Source organism: Phocoena phocoena, chromosome 1, assembly GCF_963924675.1.
Source record: "Phocoena phocoena chromosome 1, mPhoPho1.1, whole genome shotgun sequence".
In the NCBI taxonomy this organism is placed as follows: Eukaryota; Metazoa; Chordata; class Mammalia; order Artiodactyla; family Phocoenidae; genus Phocoena; species Phocoena phocoena.
Window position 1 is genome coordinate 113,609,705 of NC_089219.1, and position 25,742 is coordinate 113,635,446.

Genomic DNA, 25,742 nt, shown 5'->3' on the forward strand with positions numbered 1-25,742 from the left:
GGGCATGGTTACAGTACTATTTTGTCCGGGAAAAAAGGCTGCAGTGCTACTAGAAACAGCTGTTTTCCAAAATAATGAAGGGGCTGTGAGACCAAGATCAATTCAAGAACAATTACTTATATTTGGCCATGAGATAGAACAGTACACCCTTTCACATTTTTTCCTCCCCAAATTGGAACAGCCTGAGTTCTGCTGGGGAGAACTTATGAAGTTGTTAATAGTAAAATAATAGCATGGGTTGTCAGTGGTCATGTAATTCTTTCCCAGGCACCACACTTCAGATGGAGCAGCATTCTAGTCATCCTACTAACAGAAGAGGTGTGTTTCAGAGGCCCTGCTTCCTCTCCCTTAAAACCAGATCTCCTTGGGCTTCCCTGGTGGCGCAGTGATTGAGAGTCTGCCTGCTGATGCAGAGGACACGGGTTCGTGCCCCGGTCAGGGAGGATCCCACATGCCGCGGAGCGCCTGGGCCCATGAGCCATGGCTGCTGAGCCTGTGCGTCCGGAGCACAGGCTCCACAACGGGAGAGGCCACAACAGTGAGAGGCCTGTGTACCACAAAAAAAACAAAAACAAAAAATAAAACAAAACAACCAGACCTCCTTAATTGCTCAGCTTGTGGGAAAATGAAGCTAGTTGTAGGTATATTTTTTCCTGTTACTTATTTAATTGGAAAGTATTTGTATATGTTCTGCATTTCCCACTAAATGGAAACATTCTTGTATTCCCAGTGGCTAGAACTGTATCTGTTAAATAATAGATGCTCAATAATTTTTTAATAAATTTTTAAATTTATTTTTGGCTACTTTGGGTTTTAATTGCTGTGGACAGGCTTTCTCTAGTTGGTGGTGAGCGATGGCTGCTCTTCGTTGCCCTGTGTGGTCTTCTCATTGCGGTGGCTTCTCTTGTTGCAGAGCATGGCCTCTAGGCGTGCGGGCTTCAGTAATTGTGGCTCACGGGTTCTAGAGCACAGGCTCAGTAGTTGTGGCGCACAGGCTTAGCTGCTCTGCAGCATGTGGGATCTTCCCAGACCAGGGCTTGAACCTGTGTCCCCTGCATTGGCAGGCAGATTCTTAACCACTGTGCCAACAGGAAAGTCCCAGATGCTCAATAATTATATGTTGAATGAATATATTAATTATTCCTTTGTATCTCCTCTTAATACTTAGAACAGAAGACGTATTGTTGGCTAGAGTGAACAGATACTCAGACTGAGTGGGACAGCCCCACTTGGTGGCCAGGGAAGTGCCTGAGACCATCTGACTCCAGAGCCTATTCACTTAACTGTTAGGTGGGGTAGATTACTCTATCTGAGAGGCTTGCTCTCTCATAACTTGAACATAAATGAACTAGCTCTTCTCACAGATTATATTGTGCAGTGGTAAGGAGCATGACTGGAGTCTGTAGGCCTGGATTTGATTCCGCCATTGGCACATACTCATTGTGGAATCTTGAGCAAATTTCCTAACTTAAGTTTTCTCAAAAAAGATGCGGATAAAGCTACCTACTTCATAGGGTCATTATGAGAAATGTATAAGATAATGTATGTAAATCACTTTTTATTATTTTCTCTGTTCTGCTTCCTTTTGCTGCTCCCCAACCTCATCCTCTGTTATACATTGTCCAGTCAGAAATATGGTTCCTTTAGTATGGACTGTGTGTAACGTACTCATCAAACCTTAGAATTCAGTAGAAAATGCATCCTCATACACCTAGGAAGGGCCCAAATTAGAAGTGCATTTGCATGGAAGTTCACAAATTTGTCAAATGGTGAGAAGAATCTTGAGGCCTGAGTTTCACCTTCTAGCTCCTTACCATGCTGAATGAGCCATCAAATGTGGTGATGACTTTGGAGCAGGAGTGAGGAGAAGATGGAAGACCTACGGTAGGGCTCAGAAAAATCCACAAACCCAGGGCAAAAACATGGATTTCCCTCACCAAGAGTAACTGATGGTGCTTGATCACTTAATGACTGTCTAAACGGCAATACTGTCAGTTCCATGAGAATAGCAACCATGTCTGTTTAGCTCACTGTGGTATCTTCAGTGGCTGATACATTGCAAGCACTTACCTGTCTCTTATGTGTATGAATGAATGAATTTAATTTTTTTTATCCTTTTTTGATCTCATTATGATAGTGAATAATGGATTCCCCACTGTCTCAACCCCTTTAATTCTTTCATAGAACCAGCTGTTCTGCCTTTCCATCCATTGCCCCTCTGTCTACTTTGCCACTTCCTTTTCATCTTCCAAACTCCTGAGGAGGAGTTCCCCAAAGGTCCAGTTTTCTCTCACAGTCTTTGACCTTGGAGAGCTAATGTATTTTTGCAGTTCCTTCATCACCTCTTTGTGACTGGCCTGGCAGTTTGACCTTTCACCTGAGCTCAGTGCCTTCTCTCTGGCTGTTTTTCTAGGCATTTCTATTTGGACTGTCTTGTCTCACCTCAGATCCAATATGTCCAAAATGTGATGTATGTTAATGTGACATTACCCCAACTCAGATTCCCTTGAGTGAGAAAGGAAATTCAGAGGCTTGTGCAGTTGGGAGGTTGCTGAGGTAGTCAGAGAGTAGGAAGAAGAGCTACCAGTACCACAGGGACTGGAACTGGGGATTCAGTGCCTGTAGCTATCTGCCCACCTCTCCATCTTTCTCCTGGACTCTCTCTTCTCTCTAATCTCTTGCTTGTATCTGCTTTTCATAGCATGCTAGCCAAATTCAGTAGCTTTCATTGACCCCAAATTTACATCTTCCCAGCATAGCAAATCAGAGGAAAGCAAGCTTTGACACAGAATCTATATATCAATCCCAAGGAATGACTGGCCCAGTTTGCCTCATGTGCTTACCCCTTCAATCAGTCACAGTTGCCAAGGGGGATAGGATACCATGATTGCCCTGTATTGGGTCACATGCCTATTCCCGTTGGAATATGGAGAGGGGTCTGATGTATGTATGACCTGGAATCTGGGGAAAGAGTAGTTTTCCAGAGCAAGGGTTGCTCAGTAGACAGAAATGACATATGTCTCCTATAGGACTCATGATTTTCTCCCTACAAATCAAATTTTCCTTCTAACGTAACTATTTTTGCCAAAGGTAATCTGTTTTCCCCTTTGAGAACTTCCATGTCCAACCCATTTTAATCCCAGTGGATTAATTAAAGTAGAAATTTTATCATATTTTCTAATCCTAAAAGGCTCAGTGACTTTCTGAGAAAGTCTCAGATTTGCTATTGGAAAGGGTCTTCCATGACCCATCCTGCTTTCCCACTCTCCACCCTCTAATTCTGGCCACTTTTTTAGGGCTCCTCATCCTTCTGGCCATATTCTTGCTTCCTTGCCTTTGCTCACACCATGTTTTTTTTCTCCCACTTGAAATATCTTTTCCACTTATCCAAAGCTTCCTGTTTTCAAGGTCCAATAAATATCCTCCACCTGCCTGGAGTCTTCTTTGACTGTTGTACTCATATTGATATCTTATCCCATTTCAAAAACATTCATTTTAACATTTAATCACATCTTAGTGTAACTAAAAGATAAAAGGACTTACTTTCACCCGAGACTGTCAGACTCATTGTTTATGTCCTGTGTTGTTATATCACCATTTCGCCAGTGTCTGATTCGTCTTCCTAAGTAGGTATTAAACACCTAAGAAACCATGTCTTAGATGTCTTGTGGATGCCCTAACATTCAGCACAGTAGTCAGCATGTAGCACAGATCAATAAGAACTTGCAGAATATAAGCAAATTAGATTTTAGCTTATCCCAACCCTGCTTGGTTTTCCTCAGTCCCACTATGGTTTCTCTTTTGTTTTATATAACTTTCTTTGAAGATATTCAGGCCAGGGTCTCAGCACCTGCATTCATAGACCAGACGCAGGGATCTAATTAGGCTGTCCCTTGTCGGAATGAACTCTGACTTAGTTGCCTCTGATTTTGTTCCAGCCAAAGAGGAAGGTAATGCTGTGCCTCTTTGTCGAGCCAAACCCACCCCCAACTTTATTAACCTTCAAGCAAGTTCCCCACCAGCCACTTGCCTGAAAATCCCAGCAACAAAGCTGTCCTCAGGTAATGAAGGATGCAGGGTGGATTTCCCAAATGGACTCAGCAGGGGGAAGGTTGTATGGAGGAGGTGGCTGGAACTGGCTGAAAATTTTATTGCTTGCTAGTAATGTTAGTTGAAAAGTGGCCAGGGAAGGAAATAGTAACAGTTAGCTCAGTTTCTTTGCATTTCAGTTATTCATCCTCCCACGGCAACATCAGTGGGTATTTAGCATACCTGTGGGAAGCCACGCAGTGCACCAGACAGTCATGACTCCTGTTTTTGAGGACCTCAAAGTTTAACAAAGAAGTCAAGACCAATAAATACACAAACAATGGATAAATAACTACCAAGGTTAACTAAGAGCTGGATGTGTATAATGTAGTTGAAAACATTAGAAAAAGAATTGATTTCAGCAAGACTGGTGAAAGTTAGACAACAGGAAGAACTTCGGGTCACTGCTGATGACCTTACTATGTCAGGTAAGAAGAATGCTGAGGCATTCCCTGAGCTCTTGAAAGGGAAGTTAGGCCTCACTCTCAGACCATTTCATTCACTCATCAAATATTTGTTGAACACTTATGCGCCGGGTACTTACTCTTCTAGGTGCTGGGGACACAATAGTGAACAAATCAGACAAAAATCTATGCCTTCCTGGAGCTTACATTCTAGAAGGGGGAATTAGCCAACAATTATGTAACTAATTACAAAATATGCCAAATAATCATAAGTACTAAGGGAAAAATAAAGCAAGAGAGTGGGTAAAAAGTTCCAGTGGATTGGTTTCAAATAGGTAGCCAGATAGACTTCATGGAGAAGGTGACAGCTGAGCACAACTGCATCTGGGTTGAGTTGTGCCCAGAAAGATTAGAGCAGTCATCTTATTAGAGCCCTTCCCACCTCAGTACAATTATAAAATCTCTCTTTTGTCTCCTTTGCACCTCCATTGCTCTTCCTTCAGGAATTGACCACAAGCCCAAGGAATGCCTAGGACTCCTAGAATATATGTATGCCAGTCTCCAGCTTGAGACCCAGCTTGCCCAACAACGGATGGCTATTTTTGAAAATTTACAAGCATCCATGACAAAACTGGCTCCTGGGAGAGAAAGCTAGAACTCTTCTCTCCCAACCTTATCTTGCAATCTGTTGTTAAATCACCTGCCCCAATTCAGTAAATGAATTGTGGAACAAAGTTATCGTGTATGTTTTCCCTACTCTTTTCCCAGTAAACCCTTGGTGGAATCTGGACATATATATTCTACAAGTGGTTGGTTAGTTCACAAGTTCATAGTAGGTGTTCATTGAGTGCAAAGCACTATACAAGGCACTTGGGGATACATATTACAGAAGAGAGAGTTTTGGGGGATTTACTATCTAACAAGGCAGATAAGAAAAAGAATTCATTGTAAAATTTAGTGGTACTCTGAGGGGGAATGGAAGTTTAGAGATAGAGGTTAATAGGATACTGGACCAATCGTGGAATCTTGCTGGAGGAAGTGGTGCCACTTGATGAAGGAGCTGCATTGGATGGCATGGACGGATGAAGTAAGGTAGTTTCATGTCAGTTGGGAAGCTTGGACAAAGACATAGAGGTAGGAGAATAAGTCATCAAAAATTAGGATAAGAGGGTTTTTTATGCCCAGAATATAGGAGATGAGGCAGAATGTAGAGCAGCTGAGAACAGACAGAGCAGCTTTCCCTGGGGAATTATTCTGGTAACAACTGTTAGAAAACTGTCTGATTTTCATTCTTTTCTCTTTTTTTTTTTTCATTCTTTTCTTTTTAAATTAAGTTAATTAATTAATTTATTTTTGGCTGTGTTGGGTCTTTGTTTCTGCACGCGGGCTTTCTCTAGTTGCGGTGAACAGGGGCTACTCTTCGTTGCGGTGCACGGTCTTCTCATTGCTTCTCTTCTCATTGGCTTCTCTTGTTGCTGAGCACGGGCTCTAGGCATGCGGACTTTAGTAGTTGTGGCACGTGGGCTCAGTAGTTGTGGCTTGCGGGCTGTAGAGTGCAGGCTCAGTAGCTGTTGCACACGGGCTTAAGTGCTCCGCGGCATGTGGGATCTTCCTGGACCAGGGCTCAAACCCGTCTCCTCTGCATTGGCAGGCAGATTCTTAACCACTGCGCCACCAGGAAAGTCCCAGCTCTGATTTTATTTGAAGCACTAGAGAGCAATTGGAGGCTTTCAAATAGCAGCAAGGCACATATAATGGGCAAAACATTTTGGGGTGAAGGGAGAATGGAAGTGGAGAGGCCTGCACTAATTAATAATAGCAATCTGATACAATACTACCAGGGTCCGGATACAGGGTTTAGAAATAAAGACAGGCAATGGGTAAATCTGAGCTAAATTACAGAGAAGGACTAGTCTCGAGCTTGAAACACCAAGAGACTGCATCCTGAAATTTCTAAGTTGGGAAGTCAGTTTAGCTTTAATGAGGGTTCAAGTCCAGCCATAAGTTTTCAGTGTTTGAGAAGGGGACACCTGAGTTTGGCTTAGCCATTTGAGCTAAGGTTGAGGAATTGGGGTTGGGCATTGAAAAAATTCTGATTAAGCTATTATCCATGGAGAAAGAGAAAGAAATAATTTAAATAATTTTACAAAGATATTTGTGGATAAGTTTGGACCAAATTGTGGTGCCTGGGCTTCTCATTGCAGTGGCTTCTCTTGTTGCGGAGCACAGGCTCTAGGTGCATGGGCTTCAGTAGTTGCAGCACGTGGACTCAGTAGTTGCAACACGTGGGCTCTAGGGCGCGCAGGCTTCAGTAGTTGTGGCATGCAGGCTCAGTAGTTGTGGCTCACAGACCCTAGAGCACAGGCTCAGTAGTCGTGGTGCATGGGCTTAGTTGTTCCGTGGCATGTGGGATCTTCCTGGACCAGGGCTCGAACCTGTGTCCCCTGCATTGGCAGGCAGATTCTTAACCACTGCGCCACCAGGGGAGTCCCCAAAATGCAATTTTTGAATAAAGTCTGAATGGGGTCCCCTCTTCCCTTAGCCAGTGATCTCTCCATTCACACTTAAAATTTAAGAGTCATGCTCCCACTAGAATGGCTGTCATCAAGAAGACAAAAGACAACAGTTGCTGGTGAGGATGTGGTGACAAGGGAACCCTTATACCCTGTTGGTGGGAATGTAAATTGGTCCAGCCACTATGGAAAACAATATGGAGATTCCACAAAAAATTAAAAATATATCTGCCATATGATCCAGCATTCTACTACTGGGTATATACCCAAAATAAATGAAAACAGTATTTCGAAGAGATAAATGCACTTCCATGTTTATTGCAGTATTTGCAATAGCCAAGGTATGGAAACAACCTAAATGCCCATCAGAGGATGAATGGATAAAAACGATGTGGTATGTATACACAATGGAATTTTTATTCAGCCATGAGAAAAGAGGATATCCTGCCATTTGTGACAAAATGGATAGACCTTGAGCACATTATGCTAAGTGAGATAAGTCAGATAGAGAAAGACAAGTACTGTATGATATCACTTATATGGGGAATCTAAAAAAGTCAAACAAAAAATAAAGTAAAATGGTAGTTTTCAGGGGATGGGTGTTTGGGGATAAAAAAGTGATGTTGTTTAAGGATACAGACTTGCAACAAATAGTAAATAAGCCATAGTGATCTTAATGCACCATGTAATGAATTTAGACAACAATATTGTGCTATGATTATGTAATGTGATATCACTACAACAGCAATCATATTACAAAATATAAATATATCAAAATAACACATTGTACACCTTAAATATACACAATGTTATCTGTCAAATATATTCAATAAAAAAAGTTATAGTCACACTTAATGAAAACATATTCCATGTTCATGGATAGGAAGACTCAACCTTTTTTTTTTTTTTTTTGGCTGTACTGCCCAGCATGTGGGATCTTAATTCCCTGACCAGGGATGGAACCCACGCGCCCTGCAGTGGAAGCACGGATTCTTTAACCACTGGACCGCCAGGGAAGTCCCAAGGGAAGACTCGATCTTGTTAAGATGTCAGTTCTTCCTGCCACTGCAATGAGAAGCCCGCGCACCGCAATGAAGAGTAGCTCCCTCTCGCTGCAACTAGAGAAAGCCCATGCGCAGCAACAAAGACCCAACACAGCCAAAAAGAAAAAGAAAAAAAGACAAATTGTACTGCCAGGGATAAAGAGGGACATTTCATAATGGTAGATAAGTTAGGATAAAATGTTATATTCAAGCAATGGAGTGCTACTTAGCAATAAAAAGGAACAAACTATTGATACATTCAACAACATGAATGAATCTCAAAAACATTACATTAAGTGATGGACATCTTGCAGAAAAGAGCACACATTGTACCATTCCATTTATTTGAAGCTCTAGAACACACAATATTAATATATGATGGAAAAAAAACTAAAAACAACAGTTGCCTCTGGGGATGGAGTGGGAATGAGAATTGACTGGGAACGGGCAGAGGGAACTTTCTGGTTGATGACTCTATATTTTGATATAAGGTTTGGGTTACACAGATGTATGCATTTGTCAAAACTCATCAAACGGTACACTTAAGATTTGTGCGTTTCATCAGATGTAAATTTTACCTTAAGAAGAAACTGTAAACAAATATTGACCTCTAGTTAATGATATGCATACAGAAGGTTTAGGAGTGAAGTATACTGATGTCTGCAACTCACTCTGAAATGCATCAAAAACAAAAAAAAAATAGGGGCTTCCCTGGTGGCACAGTGGTTGAGAGTCCGCCTGCTGATGCAGGGGATGCAAGTTCGTGCCCCGGTCCGGGAAGATCCCACATGCCGCGGAGCGGCTGGGCCCGTGAGCGGCTGGGCCCGTGAGCGGCTGGGCCCATGAGCCGTGGCCACTGAGCCTGTGCGTCCAGAGCCTGTGCTCCGCAACGGGAGAGGCCACAACAGTGAGAGGCCCGTGTACCACAAAAAAAAAAAAAAAAAAAAAAAAATAGATGGAAGGATGGATAGATAGTTATGCAACAAATAGAATAAAATGTTATGGTTGAGTTTAGGTATTGGTAGTCCATGAGTTTTCACTGGAAAAAATTCAACTATTATGTATGTTTGAATATTTTCATAATAAAATGTTGAAAATAAGGGTCCTTATGTTTAGAGATACATACAGAGACATATACAGATGATGTCTGTGGTTTGCCTCAAAGGAACCTTGGTAGAGGGGCCTGGGTTGGGGTGTGGATGAAATAAAATTGATCATAGGTGGTTAATTGTCTTATCTGGGCGATAGGTACTTGAGACTCCTGGATAAATTCATCAATGGAATTGTTTTAAAAATGAGGTGTTTTACAGCATCACTGCATTCTTCGTGATGAGATAATCCTAAAAATGATAACATTTGTTGTTCCTTTTTTCTTCATTTCTTCATTCATTCATTCACTGGGTGCCTCTCATGTGGCAGGCACTGATCTTGGAGCTGGGGTTAGAGCAGTGGATAGAACAAAGTCTCCATCTCGTGGAGTTTTCATTTTAGTGCAGGGAGACTGACAGTAAGAAAACAAGTAAATACATAGTTATGTTGGATGACAGTAAGAACTATTAAAATATAGTGTAGTACACAGTTCTGCAAATGGGGCCAGGGACTCCTGAGTGTTCCTAAAACCCTTTTAGGGGATCCTTGAGGTCAAGACAATTTTTGTAGGAAGTAATACTAAGACATTATTTGCCTTCATTCTCATTCTCTCATGCGTATACAGTGGGGTTTTCCAGAGGCTACATGGATGTGATATCACAACAGATTGGATACAGGTATGAGAATCCAGTTATTTTTCTATTAAGCCAGACATTAAAGAGATTTGTAAAAATGTAAATAGTGCTCTCGTTAATTTTGTTTTGGATAATATAGTTATTTGTATTAAAAATATTTGTTAACATGAGGTTGCTAATGTTTTTAAATGAATACATGAATATTTTAAAATGTTCTAATTTCAAAAAAAAAAAAATGTTCTAATTTCTAACAAAGTAAATATAGAGAGATATAACCCATATAAACAAAAGCTGTTTGGGGTCCTCAATTTTTAAGAGTGTAAAGGGGTCCTGAAACCAAAATTGTGAAAATCCTTGGTATAGTGTAATGGAGGGAAGGGGGAGATTGTGGGAGGTAAGGGAAGCCTTACTGATAAAGTAGCATTTGAGCAGAGACCTGAAGGTAGAGAGGGAATGAGCCATATAGGAGTAGAACATTCCAGGCCAAGGGAACAGAAAGTGCAAAGGCCATGAGGCATGCCTGGAATTCTGGAAGAACAGACAGATATTTGCAATGGCATGACTGCAAGGAAGAGTTGGAAGGAGGTGAGATCAGAGAGGTGATGAGAATCCCAGATGATGTGTAGGGCATTGCAGAGTATTTTAAGGACTTTGGCTTTTTAAATTTTTATTTATTTATTTTTGGCTGTGTTGGGTCTTCGTTGATGCGCGCAGGCTTTCTCTAGTTGCAGCGAGCGAGGACTACTTTTCGTTGCGGTGCGCGGCCTTCTCATTGTGGTGGCTTCTCTTGGAGCACAGGCTCTAGGTGCTCGGGCTTCAGTAGTTGTGGCACAAGGGCTTCAGTAGTTGTGGCACGTGGGCTCTAGAGCGCAGGCTCAGTAGTTGTGGCGCGTGGGCTTAGTTGCTTCGCGGCATGTGGGATCTTCCCAGACCAGGAAGATGAACCTGTGTCCCCTGCATTGGCAGGCAGATTCTTATCTACCGCGCCACCAGGGAAGCCCAGGACTTTGGCTTTTACTCTGAGTGAAATGGGAAACCATTGGAGGATTGTGAAGAGTCATGTGATCAGAAATACATTTATTTTGACAGGATGACTCTAGCTCCTGTGTTGAGAATAGATTGTGTAGAGGCAAGGGGGGAGGAGGAGGTTATTTTAATAATCCGAGCAAGAGGTGAAGGCAGCTTGGACCAGGGTCGTAGCTACAGAGGTAGTGAAAAACGTTTAGAGTCTGAATATATTTTGAAGGTATAGGTCTCAGGATTTGGTGATGGATGGATACGATGTATGAGAGAAAGAGAAGTCAAGGATGACGCTATATTTTTGACCTGAACAGCTGGAATGATAGAGTTGTCATTTATGAGATGGAGAAGCCTGGGGGAGGAATAGGAAGGTGTGGATGCAGAAGCAAGGTTCTGACTGTGTTAGATTTGTGATGCTTGTTATGTATTTAAGTGGAAATGTCCACCAGGCAGTTAGATACATGACTTAAATTCAGGGGGGAGGCTTGGGAGGAGATAAAAATTCCATAGACATCAGTATATTAATGATATTGAAAGCCACAAAACTGGAGGAGATCACCTAGAGAATGAAGAGGCAGAGAATAGAGCTCTGGGCACCACAAAGCTAAGAGTTCCATGAGAGGAAGAGCTACTCTCAGGCTCTGCTGTCCTTAGCTTTGACTGGAAAGGCTAAGGTAGTGTTAGATGAAAACATCTTCAAGAATGAAAGAACCAAATTACCCTTCTTTCACTGTTAGGAACATAATTTGATTACTAGAAACAAAAGTTACTTTAATTATTTTCCCAAATTTTCTTTCCCGTACTTCCTTGTCTCTGATTTTCCGATCTTTCTCCTTCCAGGCCCCTGATCAACCAAGCCATTCACCACTACCGTCCAGAGCTCCATGTATACTCGACGTCAGGCCACTTCTGCCATACAAAGTAAACGACTGACTAGGTGTGGTGCTCAAGGCTCTGGTCCGGGAAGGATCTCCCTCCATGGTGTCCTTTAGGGCCACCCCTGAGTAAGGCTGTGATAGAGCAGCAGCCCATTTACAGCTAACCCCAGTGTATCATGTTGACCCATCTCTGGACCAGACTGAGTTTTTGTTTTTAACTTTGATTTACAGAGAATTTAGAACATACACATAAGTAAATAGAATAGTATATGAACTCCCATCTATCCCTAACTCAGGCTTAACCATGGCCATTTCTGTCCCATTCATCTCCCCTCTCATGATATTTTAAACAAGTTGCATACATTACATAATTTCACTGTAAATATTTTAGTATGTATCACTAAAAGATAAATGCTTTTGGAAAATGACAACATTATTATTACACTTGAAAATAGCAATAATACTTTAATATCAAATATATAAGAAGTGTTCAAAATCAGACCCGAGTTTTTGTTCCTCTGTCAGTTGGTCTTGGAAAGTTTCCCATGAGGCCATAGATATGAGTTGAGGGAAAAGCACTGGAGCAATGGACATAGACAGTCTGGACCACCAGTTGATGTAATTAGCATGGGTCTTTTGGATCTGCTCAGGCCTAATCCCAAATATGCCATTTTCCCATTGTACAATGGATTGCTGCTGTGCCCCCCCAATCTTATGACTCAGTGGATCTGATAATACCCAGTCAAGATGAGTAGCTCTGGATGAATAGTCACTCGATGTCCCATAGTCAGTGCTGGGTCTGTGCTCAAGCCCTGTAGCCCATTTTTCAAATGATAACATTCTCTTTCACAGTAGGCAGAGTTTGGCTCCGGAACCCTGAGTCTGTGTTACAGCCCTCCTACTGGGGCTTTTTAGAGACTCTCTACAACGTTCTAATCCACTGGAGAGGCCTTTGGATTCATTGTGTTTTTTTGTGTCATGTGGCCTTATTGGCAGGACAGCTTCAATCATAGCCTGGACATGCCATAGAGCTCTCTCTTGCTTTGAACCCCACTCAAAACTGATACCCCTTCAGGTCACCTAATAAATGGTTTGGAGCAATATTCCCATGTGTGGGATATGTTGCCTCCAAAATCTAAAGAGTTCTGCCAGTTACCATTCTTCTTAGTGGTAGGGGATACAAAATGCAACTATTCGTCCTTCACTTTAGGGGAGATGTTCTGGCATACCTCAGATTATTGGATCCCTAAAAATTTCTTCAATGTTGCAGTGTTGGAGGACAGAGGGAATGAAAAGCACCCACCAAACTGAGAAGGCATCTTGAGACTGAAAAACGAGGCAGCTCCATATAATCAGTGGATCAGTGGGTGGGATTGGGATCGAGCTGCTTTCCATACCACAGAGGGGCCATTGGGATAATTTTATAGTTAACCTAGGGTATAGGGGTAGGTGCTTGGAAACAGGACGTACATTCCTAAGTTAAGATTTGTGAATGGGTAACTAGTCTTGTGGGCACTGGGAATATGTCAGGGAAGGTTTTTCATCATTGTTTGGGGACTAACAGAGAACAGAAGCTACCTAGTCCGAATGATTATTAGGAAATATCTATTAACTACAAAGCCCTTGATGACAGAGAAGTGATTCACTGCACACTACAGTCCTGGGTAGGGTCAGCGAAAGGTCAGGAGAAACTGTAAGGGCCCAAGATGGCGTCAGTCACACTAACAGCCATACAGACAGGAGCCTGAACCTTCTAGTCTTACTAAACTACTTACCACTTCATGATCATCAAGTCCAATTAGTAAATCAGCAATATAGTGGGCTGGCATATGTTGGGCAGCACGTCAAGACAATTGAGTTCCCTTCAGACTCTATTGGTTAGAGAACAGGAGAGTTAGCATGATCTTATGGCGAGACAGTGATTGTGTACTGCTGTCCTCATATAAAGGCAAATTGCTTTAAACCATCCTTACCAAGGAGGATAGAGACCACACCTGCCAGACCAATAGTCACATATCAATGCTAGAAGCTGGCCAGTAAATATACCACATTCAGTATGGCAGCTATGATTGGGGCTACCATGTGGTTAAATTTATGGTAACCCGTTATCATCCACTCTGTTTGGCTTCTGCAGGAGCCAGACAAATGAATTGAATAGTATATGAACACTTATGTATCCATCACTTTATCCCAACAAAACTACCATCCCTGTGTCCTTTAAGTATTTGATGGTGGTGCTAATCTCTGCAAGGGGAGAGGGTTGCTTCTGCTGACCTGGAGTGTTCAGATGAAGCTGGAGGTTCAGAATTCTCAGGTTCATGCGCACAGATGTCTCATTCCAGGTCTTTGAGTCTTATTCTTTTCCTATCAGGGTCCTGACTTTGATATAGGAGACCTGTTGGTGCTGTGCATTCAGTCTCCTTTGCTGTTCTGCTACCCTCAGTTAGATCCCGTATCTGATTTTCTCACTGTCTGCCCTGCAACTAAGATGAGAGTCTCCTTAGACATTGCCAAAGAGGCTCTCTGACTTTCGTGGTATGCCTTGAGTTGTTTGTTAGTTGACCTGAGCCTATAATTTTCTTTTTTTTGAAGGCTTCCAAAGCAGTTAAAAGCCAGCCAATCCTTATAAATTACCATTGCCCCCATGCCATTAAAGGGTCATAGCTATCACAAATGCCAACACTTCACCTTTTACCACATCCCAGTCCACCACTGGTGAGAATCTTAGTTATTTGATGCTGTCATACACCAGGAATTACCAGCAATGGAATCCTTTTTGCCATCTAACTAAAAAGTGATCCAGCTTCAAAATCCCATCCTGATAGTCTTCATTCTAGTCTGGAACCAGTTGTTTTAGCCAGTTTCTCCCCAAAGCAAAGCCTGAATCAAGTGTTTTTCATGCAGGTAGTTTATTTGGGAATGAGATCCAGAGAGAAGGTATGCAGAACAAGCGGAGTGGACAGGGAAGAAGGGAAAGATGATATAAAGATGCATCATTCAGTTGGCCACCACTACAGGTGACTCATGCTCAATCCCACAGGACCTTTTGAGGAGCCTCATGAAATGGATCTCAGAACCATTTCTGAGAAATGAAATGAAATGAAAAGAGGTAATGAAAAGGGGAAGTGTATCTATTGGCTCCTGACCCCTGCTGGACAAGAGTGCCCCACTATTGTTAACTCCCTGTCTTAATCAGTCTAGGATGTTATAACAAAGTACCATAGTGGTGATCATTTTGTAATGTATAAAGATACCGAGGGAATTCCCTGGCAGTCCAGTGGTTAGGACTCCATGCTCTCAGTGCCGAGGGCCTGGGTTCCATCCGTGGTCAGGGAACTAATATCCCGCAAGTCACACAGCATGGTCAAAAAATCAAAACAAAACAAAATAAAATAAAATACAAATCGAATCACTATGTTGTACACCTGAAACTAATATAATATTGTAAGTCAGTTATACGTCAATAAACAAACAGAAAAACAAAGTACCGTATACTGAGTGGCTTATAAAAAACAAATTTAATCTCTTAGTTCTGGAGGCTGGAAGTCTTAAGATCAGGGTGCCAGCCTGGTCGAGTTCTGGTGAGGGTCCTCTTCCAACTTCTTGTATCCTCACATGGTGAAAAGAGGGTGAGAGAGCTCTCTGGGGTCCCTTTTTTAAAATTTCTTTTTGCAGTACGCGAGCCTTTCACTGTTGCGGCCTCTCCCGTTGTGGAGCACAGGCTCCAGACGCGCAAGCTCAGCGGCTATGGCTCACCGGCCCAGCACTCCGCGGCATGTGGGATCTTCCCAGACCGGGGCACGAACCCGTGTCCCCTGCATTGGCAGGCAGACTCCCAACCACTGCACCACCTGGGAAGCCCTCTAGAGGGTCCCTTTTTAAGAGAACTAATCCCATTCACGGGGGCTCCACCCTCATGACCTAATCAACTCCCAGTGTACCACCTCCTAATACCATCACATTGAGGGGGTAGAGTTTAGAGTTTCAATTTCAACTTAGAGTTTCAGTTTCAGTTTAGAATTTTGGGAGGCTACATTCAGTCCCTGGCACCCCCATGCTTCCAGTTTACACATGCATAAGTCTTTGTAGGTTCTTGCAAAGAAGCCCCAGGGCAATAAATGGGAGGGGTGGCACAGATTCCAAGGAGAGACACTGACAGGTTGTACCTGCCCTTAGCTGGTTGAAGCTTGTATGAAACTGTCACCGCAGCATTAGCTGGAGCAAGAGGTAGGGTCCAGAGAATTTACAGAATAGTTGCCTGTTATAACACGTGATAGTGCCTTTGGGACATCCTCATGACAGTGTCTCAGAGGGAATTGCAGGGATGGGTATGGGAGAAGGAAGATGGCTGGTGTGCCTGAGCGGCATTCCCCCAGTGTCCTTCTCCTCCTGGCTTTCCCCTCAATGGGGCTGAGATTTCACTAACTACTGTTTCTCTTCCTTCTTACCTGACTGTGTATCCTAGAGATACTAGATTTTGCCATTACTTCCTCTCCAGGGCTTGATTCCTTTTTGGGTTCTGGGGCCTTTCTAATTGCTCTGAGGCCAAGAGAAAGGCCTGGAGAAAAATCTCTGAGGGGAGCCTGGGTCCCTCCTTCTCTTCTACACTGGGGCAGAGCGGGTGGGGTGGAATTGATGGATGGAAACCCTGGGATCCTCACAGCCTTCTGGTCTCATCCAGAACCTCTAGCGCCGAGTGCTAAACTACCTCCCTGCAAATAAGCCCTCTGCTGTGGGCTTCCTCTGACACAGAGTTTTGGTTTTCCCTTCCCTTTACCACTGACACATTGGCATTTTTCCACTGAATGAACAGTGGTGCCCGGACTGACATCTTCTGCTCAAGCCTGCTTTGCCACCACTTTCTTCTCTGGGTGAGCTGGGCCAGCTCTGGCCTGGCAGGTCCTTCCCTCTGTGTACTGACACCGACTCCTGGGGATGGGATGAAAGCCAAGGGGATGGCAGGGTCCCATAAGTGAAGACCTCATAAAGCAAGCAGTAGGGTCCTAAGGACTCAAGTAGTCGATTTTCTGAGACAGGAGGTGATGGGTGCATCTGATTCAAGGACTACTGTTTGCTGCCAAACTGAACACTTACTGAAAAAGTCTGAAGATGGGTAGTTTTTGTTTTGGATTTTTCAGGAAGTGAGACACTAACAAAGAAGTGAAGCCATTCTGTGATCTCAGGTTTGACTGGTTTGACTGGTTTGCTCTTTAAGCAGGTTCAACCATGAACGCACATCCTTGGTGAAGAGGGTAAGCCATTATCGACCTTTGTTTCCCTGAGGTTCTGAGACTCTTAGAGCTAGAAAAGGCCTGAAAGTTCGTCGTTGTGCATCAGAATCACTCAGAGGGCTTGTTCCATGCAGACTGCTGGCCCCGCTCCTGGAGTTTCTGATTCGGTAGGTCTGGGGCAGATCCTGAGAGCTCTCCTTTCTTTCTTTCATTTATTTATTTATTTTATTTTGGCTGCATTGGGTCTTTGTTGCCGTGCGCGGGCTTCCTCTAGTTGCAGCGAGCAGGGGCTACTCCTCGTTGCGGTGCACGGGCTTATCACTGTGGTGGCTTCTCTTGCTGTGGAGCACGGGCTCTAGGCGCCCGGGCTTCAGTAGTCGTGGCACATGGGCTCAGTAGTTGTGGCGCACGGGCTTAGCTGCTCCGCGGCATGTGGGATCTTCTTGGACCAGGGATCAAACCCGTGTCCCCTGCATTGGCAGGCAGATTCTTAACCCCTGCGCCACCAGGGAATTCCCAGCCTCTCCCTTCTAACGAGCTCCCCGGTGGCAGGGGGCTGATGTGCTGGTCTAGATCAGCGATCCTCACCTCTGGCTACTCATTGAAATTGTCTGGAGAGCTTTAAAAGAAAAATACTGGTGCTGAGACTCCACCCAAACCTATTAAATCAAAGTCTCTGGGGGTGGGGGCAAGCACTGGTATTTTTTCAGTTTCTTCCCCAACCCAAATGATTCAGAGGGACACTGATCCAGTGTCTCCACCAGGCCAGCATGGTTCACTTGAGGGAGTGGGTGCTGCCATACGGGGTCTCTCACAATCATCTGAGCCTTTTCAACTTTCCCGCAGTGGCTCTGGTGAGGGTGCTTTAGGCCCCCTACCCCTCTGTGTCTATGATTCTCCTGCCAGGAATTACCCAGCTACCTGCCCAGCTGCAGGAAGCCCAGTCTCCTCCCAGGGCAGCAGGTCTGGGTGCTAGAAGGCTCTTGTACCTAAACCTGGGTCTGACTCCTACAGCTTTCTCCAAGCACTTAGTAAGCCAATTCCATGGTGAGGACAGGAACCAATAGTGCCATCCCCAGCCCCTGCAATCTCAGACTTCCATTGCCCAGATAAAGCAGCCCCGGTTCCTGTAACATCCTCTGTGGTTGTCATCTGAACCTGCCTCTCTGTTTATTGCTCATCTCAGATGTGGCAGTTCTAACTGAATCCAGAACTTCAGGTGTGTCCAGAGCTTGGAAAAATGAAGATCGGAAGGGGAGATTCAGAACCCTGGAGGAGTTCTCTGGGAGCATTTCCCCAAGACACTCCTCCACCCCACTGGCCCAGCTTCTCCCTTCCTGAACCCAGGATCTTCTGGGTTTTTTCATCTGATATTTGCAGACCACTTGGCAGGAGTTTGATGCCGTCAGACCACCAGTTTCAAGGAGTGACACGTTTTTTTATTATTATTATTCTTTGGCCACGTGGCGTGGCTTTCGGGATCTTAGTTTCCCAACCTGGGATTGAACCGGGCCACAGCAGTGAAAGCGCTGAGTCCTAACTGCTGGACCACCAGGGAACTCCCAGTAGTGACACATTTTAAAACAATACAGTTAGAAAGAACTTTAGTAAGTTTCTCATTAGTGAAGAATCAGGGGTTTTTTGTTCCTGTTCTTGACAGCTTTTCCCTTGCTGTGTGACCAACGCATAGAATAGTGCCCAGCACATAGCTGGCTCTCAGTAGCCATTTGCTGCATATTTAAATGGCTAATAAAATGAAATACTTAAATAGATAAATATTGAATGAGTAAGTGGGAAGGATAATATTGTTTACAAACTGATCTGGCTAAGAAGATAGGACAGTGAAGGGCACACTGAGAGCCAGCCAGGGAGCCTAGCCCAGCCAACAGGGCGGGGTCCCCCTCTTTCCTGTCCACCATCACTGCCCACGCCCACGGAGATGGAGGGGTGTGGCCTGCCCCCTCCATGGGAGCTAACCTGCTACTGGCTTGAGCTGCGAGTGCTGGAGCTGCAAGCCTAGGGTGAAGGTGTTGTTGGCAGAGGAAGGTGGGGACTGGTGTGATGACTTAGCTCCATTGCCAGCTGACCAGCTGTCTCAGGGTGGAGGGCCTGGCAGAGGAAGCAGTAGGGAAGGGCGGGCCCTCGAGGATGGAGATCTGGAAAGGACTCCCAGCGGCGGGAAAGGACTCACCCTGGTGGAGTCAAAGTCCTGTCTCCTTTCAGCCCAACATTTCAGTCAGCAATTGGGTGTGGGGACCATGCCATGCCCAGTAGAGGGGTTGCCCTCAAGGTGGCCCAGTCCAGAGAAGGGGTGGAGGTATAAATCCCAACGGGGCATCCAGCACTCTAATTTGGGGAGCACACAACAAGGAGCCCAAAGGGAGGGAATCATACTTGAGGTGGGCCTCGAAGGTGAAGTCCTGTTTTAGTTGAAGAAGGGGCACGCAGTAAGAGCCTGAACTAATTACCCGCCAGAACTAAAGTACAGAGTCTGGAAAGTGAATCTCTCAGCCTGGAGGGAGAAACAGGCTGCATTTGGGAGGGGTCTTCTCGGTTCCCTGCTGGAGATGGGCCCGCCACCAGTGGCTCAGGTCAAAAACCTGGGTACCATCCTTGACTCGTACATTAGTCAGCTCAGGTTGCCATAACAAAACACCATAGACTGGGAGTTTCAACAACAGAGCTTTATTTTCTTACAGTTCTGGAAGCTGGAAGTCTGAGATCAGCATGCCAGCATGATCTGTTTCTGGTGAGAGCTCTCTTCCTGACTTGCAATCAGCCACCTTCTTTCTGTTGACCTCACTTGGCAGAGAGGGCGAGAGTGAAAGCGAGAGCAAAAGAGGTGGGGGGAGCTCTCTGGTGTCTCTTCTTATAAGGGCACTGATCCCATCATGAGGGGGCCACTCTCATGACCTCATCTAAACCGAATTATCTTCCAAAGACCCCATCTCCAAATACAATCACCCTGGGGGTTAGCACTTTGACGTATGACTTTAAGGGCACACAATTCGGTCCATAGCAACTCCTTTCTCTCTCACCTCATATCCAATCCTTCGGTAAACCTTGTCAGTTCTACCTTCCAAATATGGGACTGACCAAAAAGTTCGTTTGGGTTTTTCGTAAGACGTCAAGGAAAAACCCGAACGAACTTTTGGGCCAACCCACTACGTCCAGAATCTGACTGCTTTCTGCACTGTTACTGCTACCGTCGGCTCTTGCCTGGGTTGCAGCAGTGGCGTCTGGACTGGTTACTTGCTCCCCAGACAGCCAGAGGGATCCTTTAAAATAATACATCAGGTCATGTTATTTCTCTGCTCTTGACCCTTCAAATTGCTCCCCGTTATCCTTACGGTAAGGTCCAAACTCCTCACCAGGGCCTTGAGCCGTCCGTGTGCTGGCCCCCGCTACCCCTCCTGCACTGCCCCATGGCTCACTGAGCTCTTGCCACACTCCTTGCTGTTCTACCTCAGGGGCAGTGCATTTGCTGTTCCCTTGGCCTATCAGTCTGTAAGATCCCCTCTCACTTCCTTCCATCCCTCCTGAGGCCTTCCCTAACAATCCAGTCTAGCAGCACCCCTGTCACTCTATCCTCTAGCCCAGCTTTGTTTCCTTCAACAAACCTCTCGTGACATCTTATGTATCTATTTGTGTGTGTTTATTGTGCGTCTCCCCCGCTAGAACAGCAGCTCCATGAGGGCAAGGACAATGCTTATTTGTTCACTGCCAGGTCCTCAGGTTTGAAAGCAGGGCCTGCTTGACCTTGCAACGCATGGCTCAATAAATAGCTACGAAATGAACGGCTGAATGGTCATGACCTTGCTTAACAACATTAGGAGACTCAGATTCCACATTCTCCTCTGTGTCTCAGGAGCTTGGTACGCTAGCGGGGCTGCAGGAGGGAGATCAGAGCAGACAGCCCACGTCCCCAGATGTGCCCCAGGGAGGCTGAGTCTGATCACAGCCCAGTCTGATCGCTCTTCTGCAGCTCCTGTCAAACCTTATGGAACCATCTTACCACCTCCATCCCGGCTGCTTCAGGCCCGGGGCAGAGAAGATGTGCTTCCAACCTTTACAATTGTCCTGTCCTGGGTTGTATGTAAAGAATATTTCTATCCAACTGCTCCCTTTCCAGAGAAGAGAGGTGTTCATCACAAAGTGTCACTCACTTTGGGGAAGGGGGGGATGCGACTGGCCTAGGAGAGCAAGGGTCCAACACCAGGATGCCTGAACAACAGCTCCTGGCAGAGGGAGACGTAGTAGGGCTTGAGCCGGCTTTCCTGGCTTGTCCAGGGCGGAGTGTGGTTTTGGTTGGTTTGGTGGCGGCAGCAGAATCCTTAGGAGAACTGAGGAAGGGAAGCTGGGGTGGGGATGTGGCTTCTCATCTCCCCGCTCCCTTTAACTGCTGTCACCTCCGCCTGACCCATTTCTAGATGCAATTCCACTGCACCCTAGATTCCCTCCCAGCTTTTCTCTATCTCTTTTTTTTTTTTTTTTTTTTTTTTGCATGTGCCACATGGATTGTGGGATCTTAGTTCCCCGACCAGGGATGGAACCCTGGCCCTCGCAGTGAGGGCTGAGTCCTAATCACTGGACAGCCAGGGAGGTCCCCCCTGGCTCCAGTCAGGCACTTGAGACTTAACTGAACACAATTATATTTTTAAAACTAAGGACTGAGGGACTTCCCTGGCTGTGAGCGCTGATCAACAGTCACAACCATGGCTGTACTATTGAAGACGTACTACATGTCACGTGATTTGTGGACCTTAATCCTCACAACAACCCCTGTGGGGTTATTAACTCTTCTTATCTCCATGTAACAGATGAGGAGACTGAGGTTCAAGGCATGGTAAGAAACTTCTCCAAAATCTCTTTTGGACAGAGCTGGGACTCTGACCTCTGTCCCTCTCATTCTGAGGTCACACTCTCACCTTCTGCTCTTTGCTGTCTTTCAAAATTTTACTGGTCAGGAATTGATCACAGACCCCCCAACAGGATCGCGAGAAGTGCACCACTGAAGCAGAGCTGCTGTCAGGCCTTGGGAACTGAGACTACATCTCATCCATCGTGGCATCCTGAGAACAGAGCATGATTCTACTCTGTTTGATGGTGATGGAACGTGGAGGATATTCCTCCAGAATCTGGCACGTAGCGTAGCACCTGGCACATAGCAGGAATGCAAACAAAATGTATTACGTGAGTGGAAAACATTTTAATTTGATATCACTGCCTTCTGACAAACATTTTTCCCAAGGTATTGTCATTTTCATTTTACAGATGAAGAAACCTTAACAAACACAAGTAATCTGATTTTGGCGATCTTTTACATGGAAGTTATTTTGGTGAGCCTCTGGGGACAGAAAGCCATATTTGATTCTACCATTGGCTGTATGTAAACACAACCATATTTTGTATGGTGCCACTGTGGCTGTGGTTTTTGGGAAAAAATGAGGTCTGGGATTTTCCACCCCCAGAAAATGGGTGCTGAGGAGTTCTCTAGTATAGTTTCTTTTTCTAGTTTCATACCAGACTGTTAGACAAAAAGGAATCCCCCTGTTCCACCTTACCTGTGAAATTAGGCCAGATCTCATGGTAAGCCTCACTTCCTCTGGGAAGCCTTCGCTGATCACCCCCAGCATGGGTTGGGTCCCCATAGGACCTGTCTCCCCCACTATCACCTTGGCAATGCGATTGCCTGCTGATTCACTTGCATCCGCCCCAGATAGACCTCCCACCCCCACCCAGGGATATATCTCGTCCCACTGGATCTCCAGCCCCTAGCACCATGTCTGGCACACAGTAGGTGCTCAATATATGTTTGTTGAATGAATGAAGGCTCTGCCTTCTCCCAAATCTCCTCTATTCAAGAGTTGTTGTGTCACAGGGGCTGCTGGTCTGATGGCCCTTTCTGAATATGCTTGTCCTAGGCCCCAGACTCTGCTGGTCACCGCCTCCAGCCGATGACAGGAAAACACATCAAGACTGTGTCTGCCCCCTCCATCCTTTCCTGTCCCCAGAGGCGCATGTGCCCATAGTATGTTGGAGTCAGCAACCCATTTGCCCTCTCTGCTCAGCCAATCAGAACAATAATAACCATATCTGTTGACTGCTTATGAAAATGCCAGTGCTCTACATCGATTATTTGTAATTTTCATAACACTTCCACAAAGGGAATATTATTACTCCTATAGATAAGGAAACTGAGACTCAAAGAGAGCTCAACAATGTGCTGAGGTCACACAGCAAAGGTGTATTGAATGAAGGAAGGAATGAACAAACAGGTGTCTTACTGATTCTGGCGCTTTGCTGTTTTTCTCTTTTGTTCCCCATAAACACTGGGGATAGCTTGATGGAGCAAAAGGACCCAATTGGCTTTGGGGATTCCTGAGCCAAGAGAGCAGGGAATAGGGAGGAGGTGACCCCAGTAGAGAACAGCTCCAAGCAACCCCGAGTTACTCAGTAACCCAAACCCTGGTCCCCGTGGACAGCCTGGCCAGGCTGGGCCAGGGCAAGCAGCGGACACCAGTTCCCCTTGGCCACCCTCAAGTGCCCAGCTGGTCACAGCTGGAAACTGGAGATGGAAGGTCAAAGATTGGGCAGACCCCAGGCCGGGCAGGATGGGAGCTGGTGACAGAGTTTGGGCCCTGAGAGGAGGTCAGGGGTGGAGGAAGGGGTGAGAGGTGAAGCCCCCCCATTCCATCAGAGTCTTCAGGGCCAGAGAAGGCAGGAGGAAGGGCCAGGGGCCCTGACAGCACTTGGCAATCCAAAAGAAAACCATGGACTGAGATTCTCCATAGTGGGTGGTGGGCCAGGGGAGCCCTCACAGGTGTAGGCCTGCCAGGAGAGCTCAGAAGGGGCGGGTGGTCCAGGGGGACCCTCAAAAGGGGAGGACTGTCAGGGTTTTGCTCTCTGTTGGACCAGGGGTGATACCAGATGGTACCCATTAGTTGTTAAAATACCAAGATCCAGGGCTTCCCTGGTGGCGCAGTGGTTGAGAGTCCGCCTGCTGATGCAGGGGACACGGGTTCGCGCCCCGGTCTGGGAAGATCCCACATGCCATGGAGCGGCTGGGCCCGTGAACCATGGCCGCTGAGCCTGCGCATCCGGAGCCTGTGCTCCGCAACGGGAGAGGCCACAACACTGAGAGGCCTGCGTACCGCAAAAAAACAAAACAAAACAAGATCCTCCTATAAAGATGGTATTTAGCAGTTCTCCAAAGGTCTCCAAGTATGCCCTCAAGAGGTTGGCCCAGCTATCCTGGCCCTTCCAGGAGGCTCCCTCTAGACCTCCCACAATCCAACAAATAAAGGGTGGACACCTGCCAAGTCTGGAGGCATCCAGGACCCAACCATGTTACACGTGTGGCTAGAACCTCAGGTCACAGCCCCAGGACCTGGCTTAGGGTTGACGCTAAGTGCATATTCGTTGAATGAATGAATGAGCAACAGAGGAGAGGGAAAATCAAAGGTTCAGAGGAATTCAGAGAGACTAAGAGAGACAACAGGTGAATAGAGATGGAGGAGGCTGGCATCAGGGTGGAGGCTCCCAGAAGATGCTGGGAAGGCCCAGCTCACTCCTTTCTCTCTTGCGTTCTGCTGCTTTTGAAGACTCTTCCCCTTAAGGGCCTGTCCAGTCCCTGCCCGTGCAACCCAGGGCAACCCCTGCTCCCAAACAGGGCTCAGGAAGCAGGCTGAACCTTTGGGGCAGAAGGCTGGACCTGGGAGGATACCCCAGATGCTGAATTATCTGAGAATCATTATCCAAAGGCTGCTGACCAGACATCTCCTCCCCCCCGCCCCATGCCACCACCTGCAGAGGAGCTAGAAAACAGCCATCTTGCTGACCAAGAAGTGAGAGAGAGTCTTGGGGCCAGGGGCCACCGAAGGCCAGAGAGCCTGCTCAGCCTGGTAGAGCAGTGCTATCAGAGGCAGCTACCACCCTCCCATGCCTGCCTGGCTGGGCACCTAGAATCCAACTGTCCCCCAGAGCCCATGCTGGGCCAGAGGCTCAGGCCCCTGAGGGGAGGTAGGGAGGAGGTGAACTGGGGAGAGGGCAGAAGGGGAAGCAAGGAGGAGGGTCAGGGACCCCTGTCACTCCTGTCTCTTACAATTCTTGAGAAGAGGCAACCCCCATTCCTAGGAGGAGCCCTACCCTGCATCAGTTCTGGGCAGTGGCTGGTCCCTATGGGCCTAGGCCACATCCCCTGAGAATGGCAGCTCTTCCTTCAGGCTGAGGTCTGAGACATCTTTGCAAATACCCACAAGTCCCTCCCACACAACAACCCCTTCAGACAGCTGGGGTTAGGCTACGGGCAGTGTAGACAGAGGGCCTTCCCCACCACCAGCCCCACTGGCCTTCACGTTTTCCTCTTTGAAGCCCCTTGTGGCCTCTGGGAGTCAGAACCAATAATGTGAGGGTCCTCCATCTGTTTAGAGGTCTCCAGGGGTCCGGCACCCACTGGGTAGAGGCCATGTACCTCTGCCTGCTGATACCCACCCCTGGCCTCAGTTCCTGAGTACCTTGAACGTGTGCACGGTTTCTGCTTATGTGGGTCCCCTTCTTGAAACATCTCCTTTCCTTTCTTCACTTACTCAGTTTCTAGGTTGGCCTTCCAGGCTGCCTTCAGACACCACCTCCCGGGAAGCAATTCTCCATCTTTGTCCCCTCCCTCATCCCCACTCCTGTGGGTTCTGCAGCCTCTCCTCTAGGCCCCCAGAGCCTCTGTGATTCCCAGGGTCACACATTTACCCCAGTGGTAATTCAGTTCTCTCCTAAGTGTCTCTCTCCCAACTGGAGAGTGGCTCCTGGAGGGAGGGGTCATCTAGTTCATCTCTGAAGCCTGG

General features: G+C 46.1%; 1 protein-coding gene across 1 annotated transcript; it reads left to right on the plus strand.

The window, feature by feature from the left end:
• Positions 1-281: 281 nt before the first annotated feature.
• TSACC (TSSK6 activating cochaperone) lies at positions 282-5,148 on the plus strand. Its single transcript, XM_065897932.1, has 3 exons — positions 282-318; positions 3,918-4,061; positions 4,997-5,148. Exons 1-3 carry the CDS (start codon positions 282-284, stop codon positions 5,146-5,148), a joined length of 333 nt encoding a protein of 110 aa, XP_065754004.1.
• The last annotated feature ends 20,594 nt before the right edge of the window (positions 5,149-25,742 follow it).

What these genes read in the sequence shown, in the direction of transcription:
- TSACC (XM_065897932.1), top strand. Translation starts at nt 282, where the DNA reads ATGGAGCAGCATTCTAGTCATCCTACTAACAGAAGAG. An exon ending in TCATCCTACTAACAGAAGAG is followed by an intron (nt 319 to 3,917) that starts GTGTGTTTCAGA and finishes ACTCTGACTTAG; the next exon opens with TTGCCTCTGATTTTGTTCCA. An exon ending in AGCAACAAAGCTGTCCTCAG is followed by an intron (nt 4,062 to 4,996) that starts GTAATGAAGGAT and finishes CTCTTCCTTCAG; the next exon opens with GAATTGACCACAAGCCCAAG.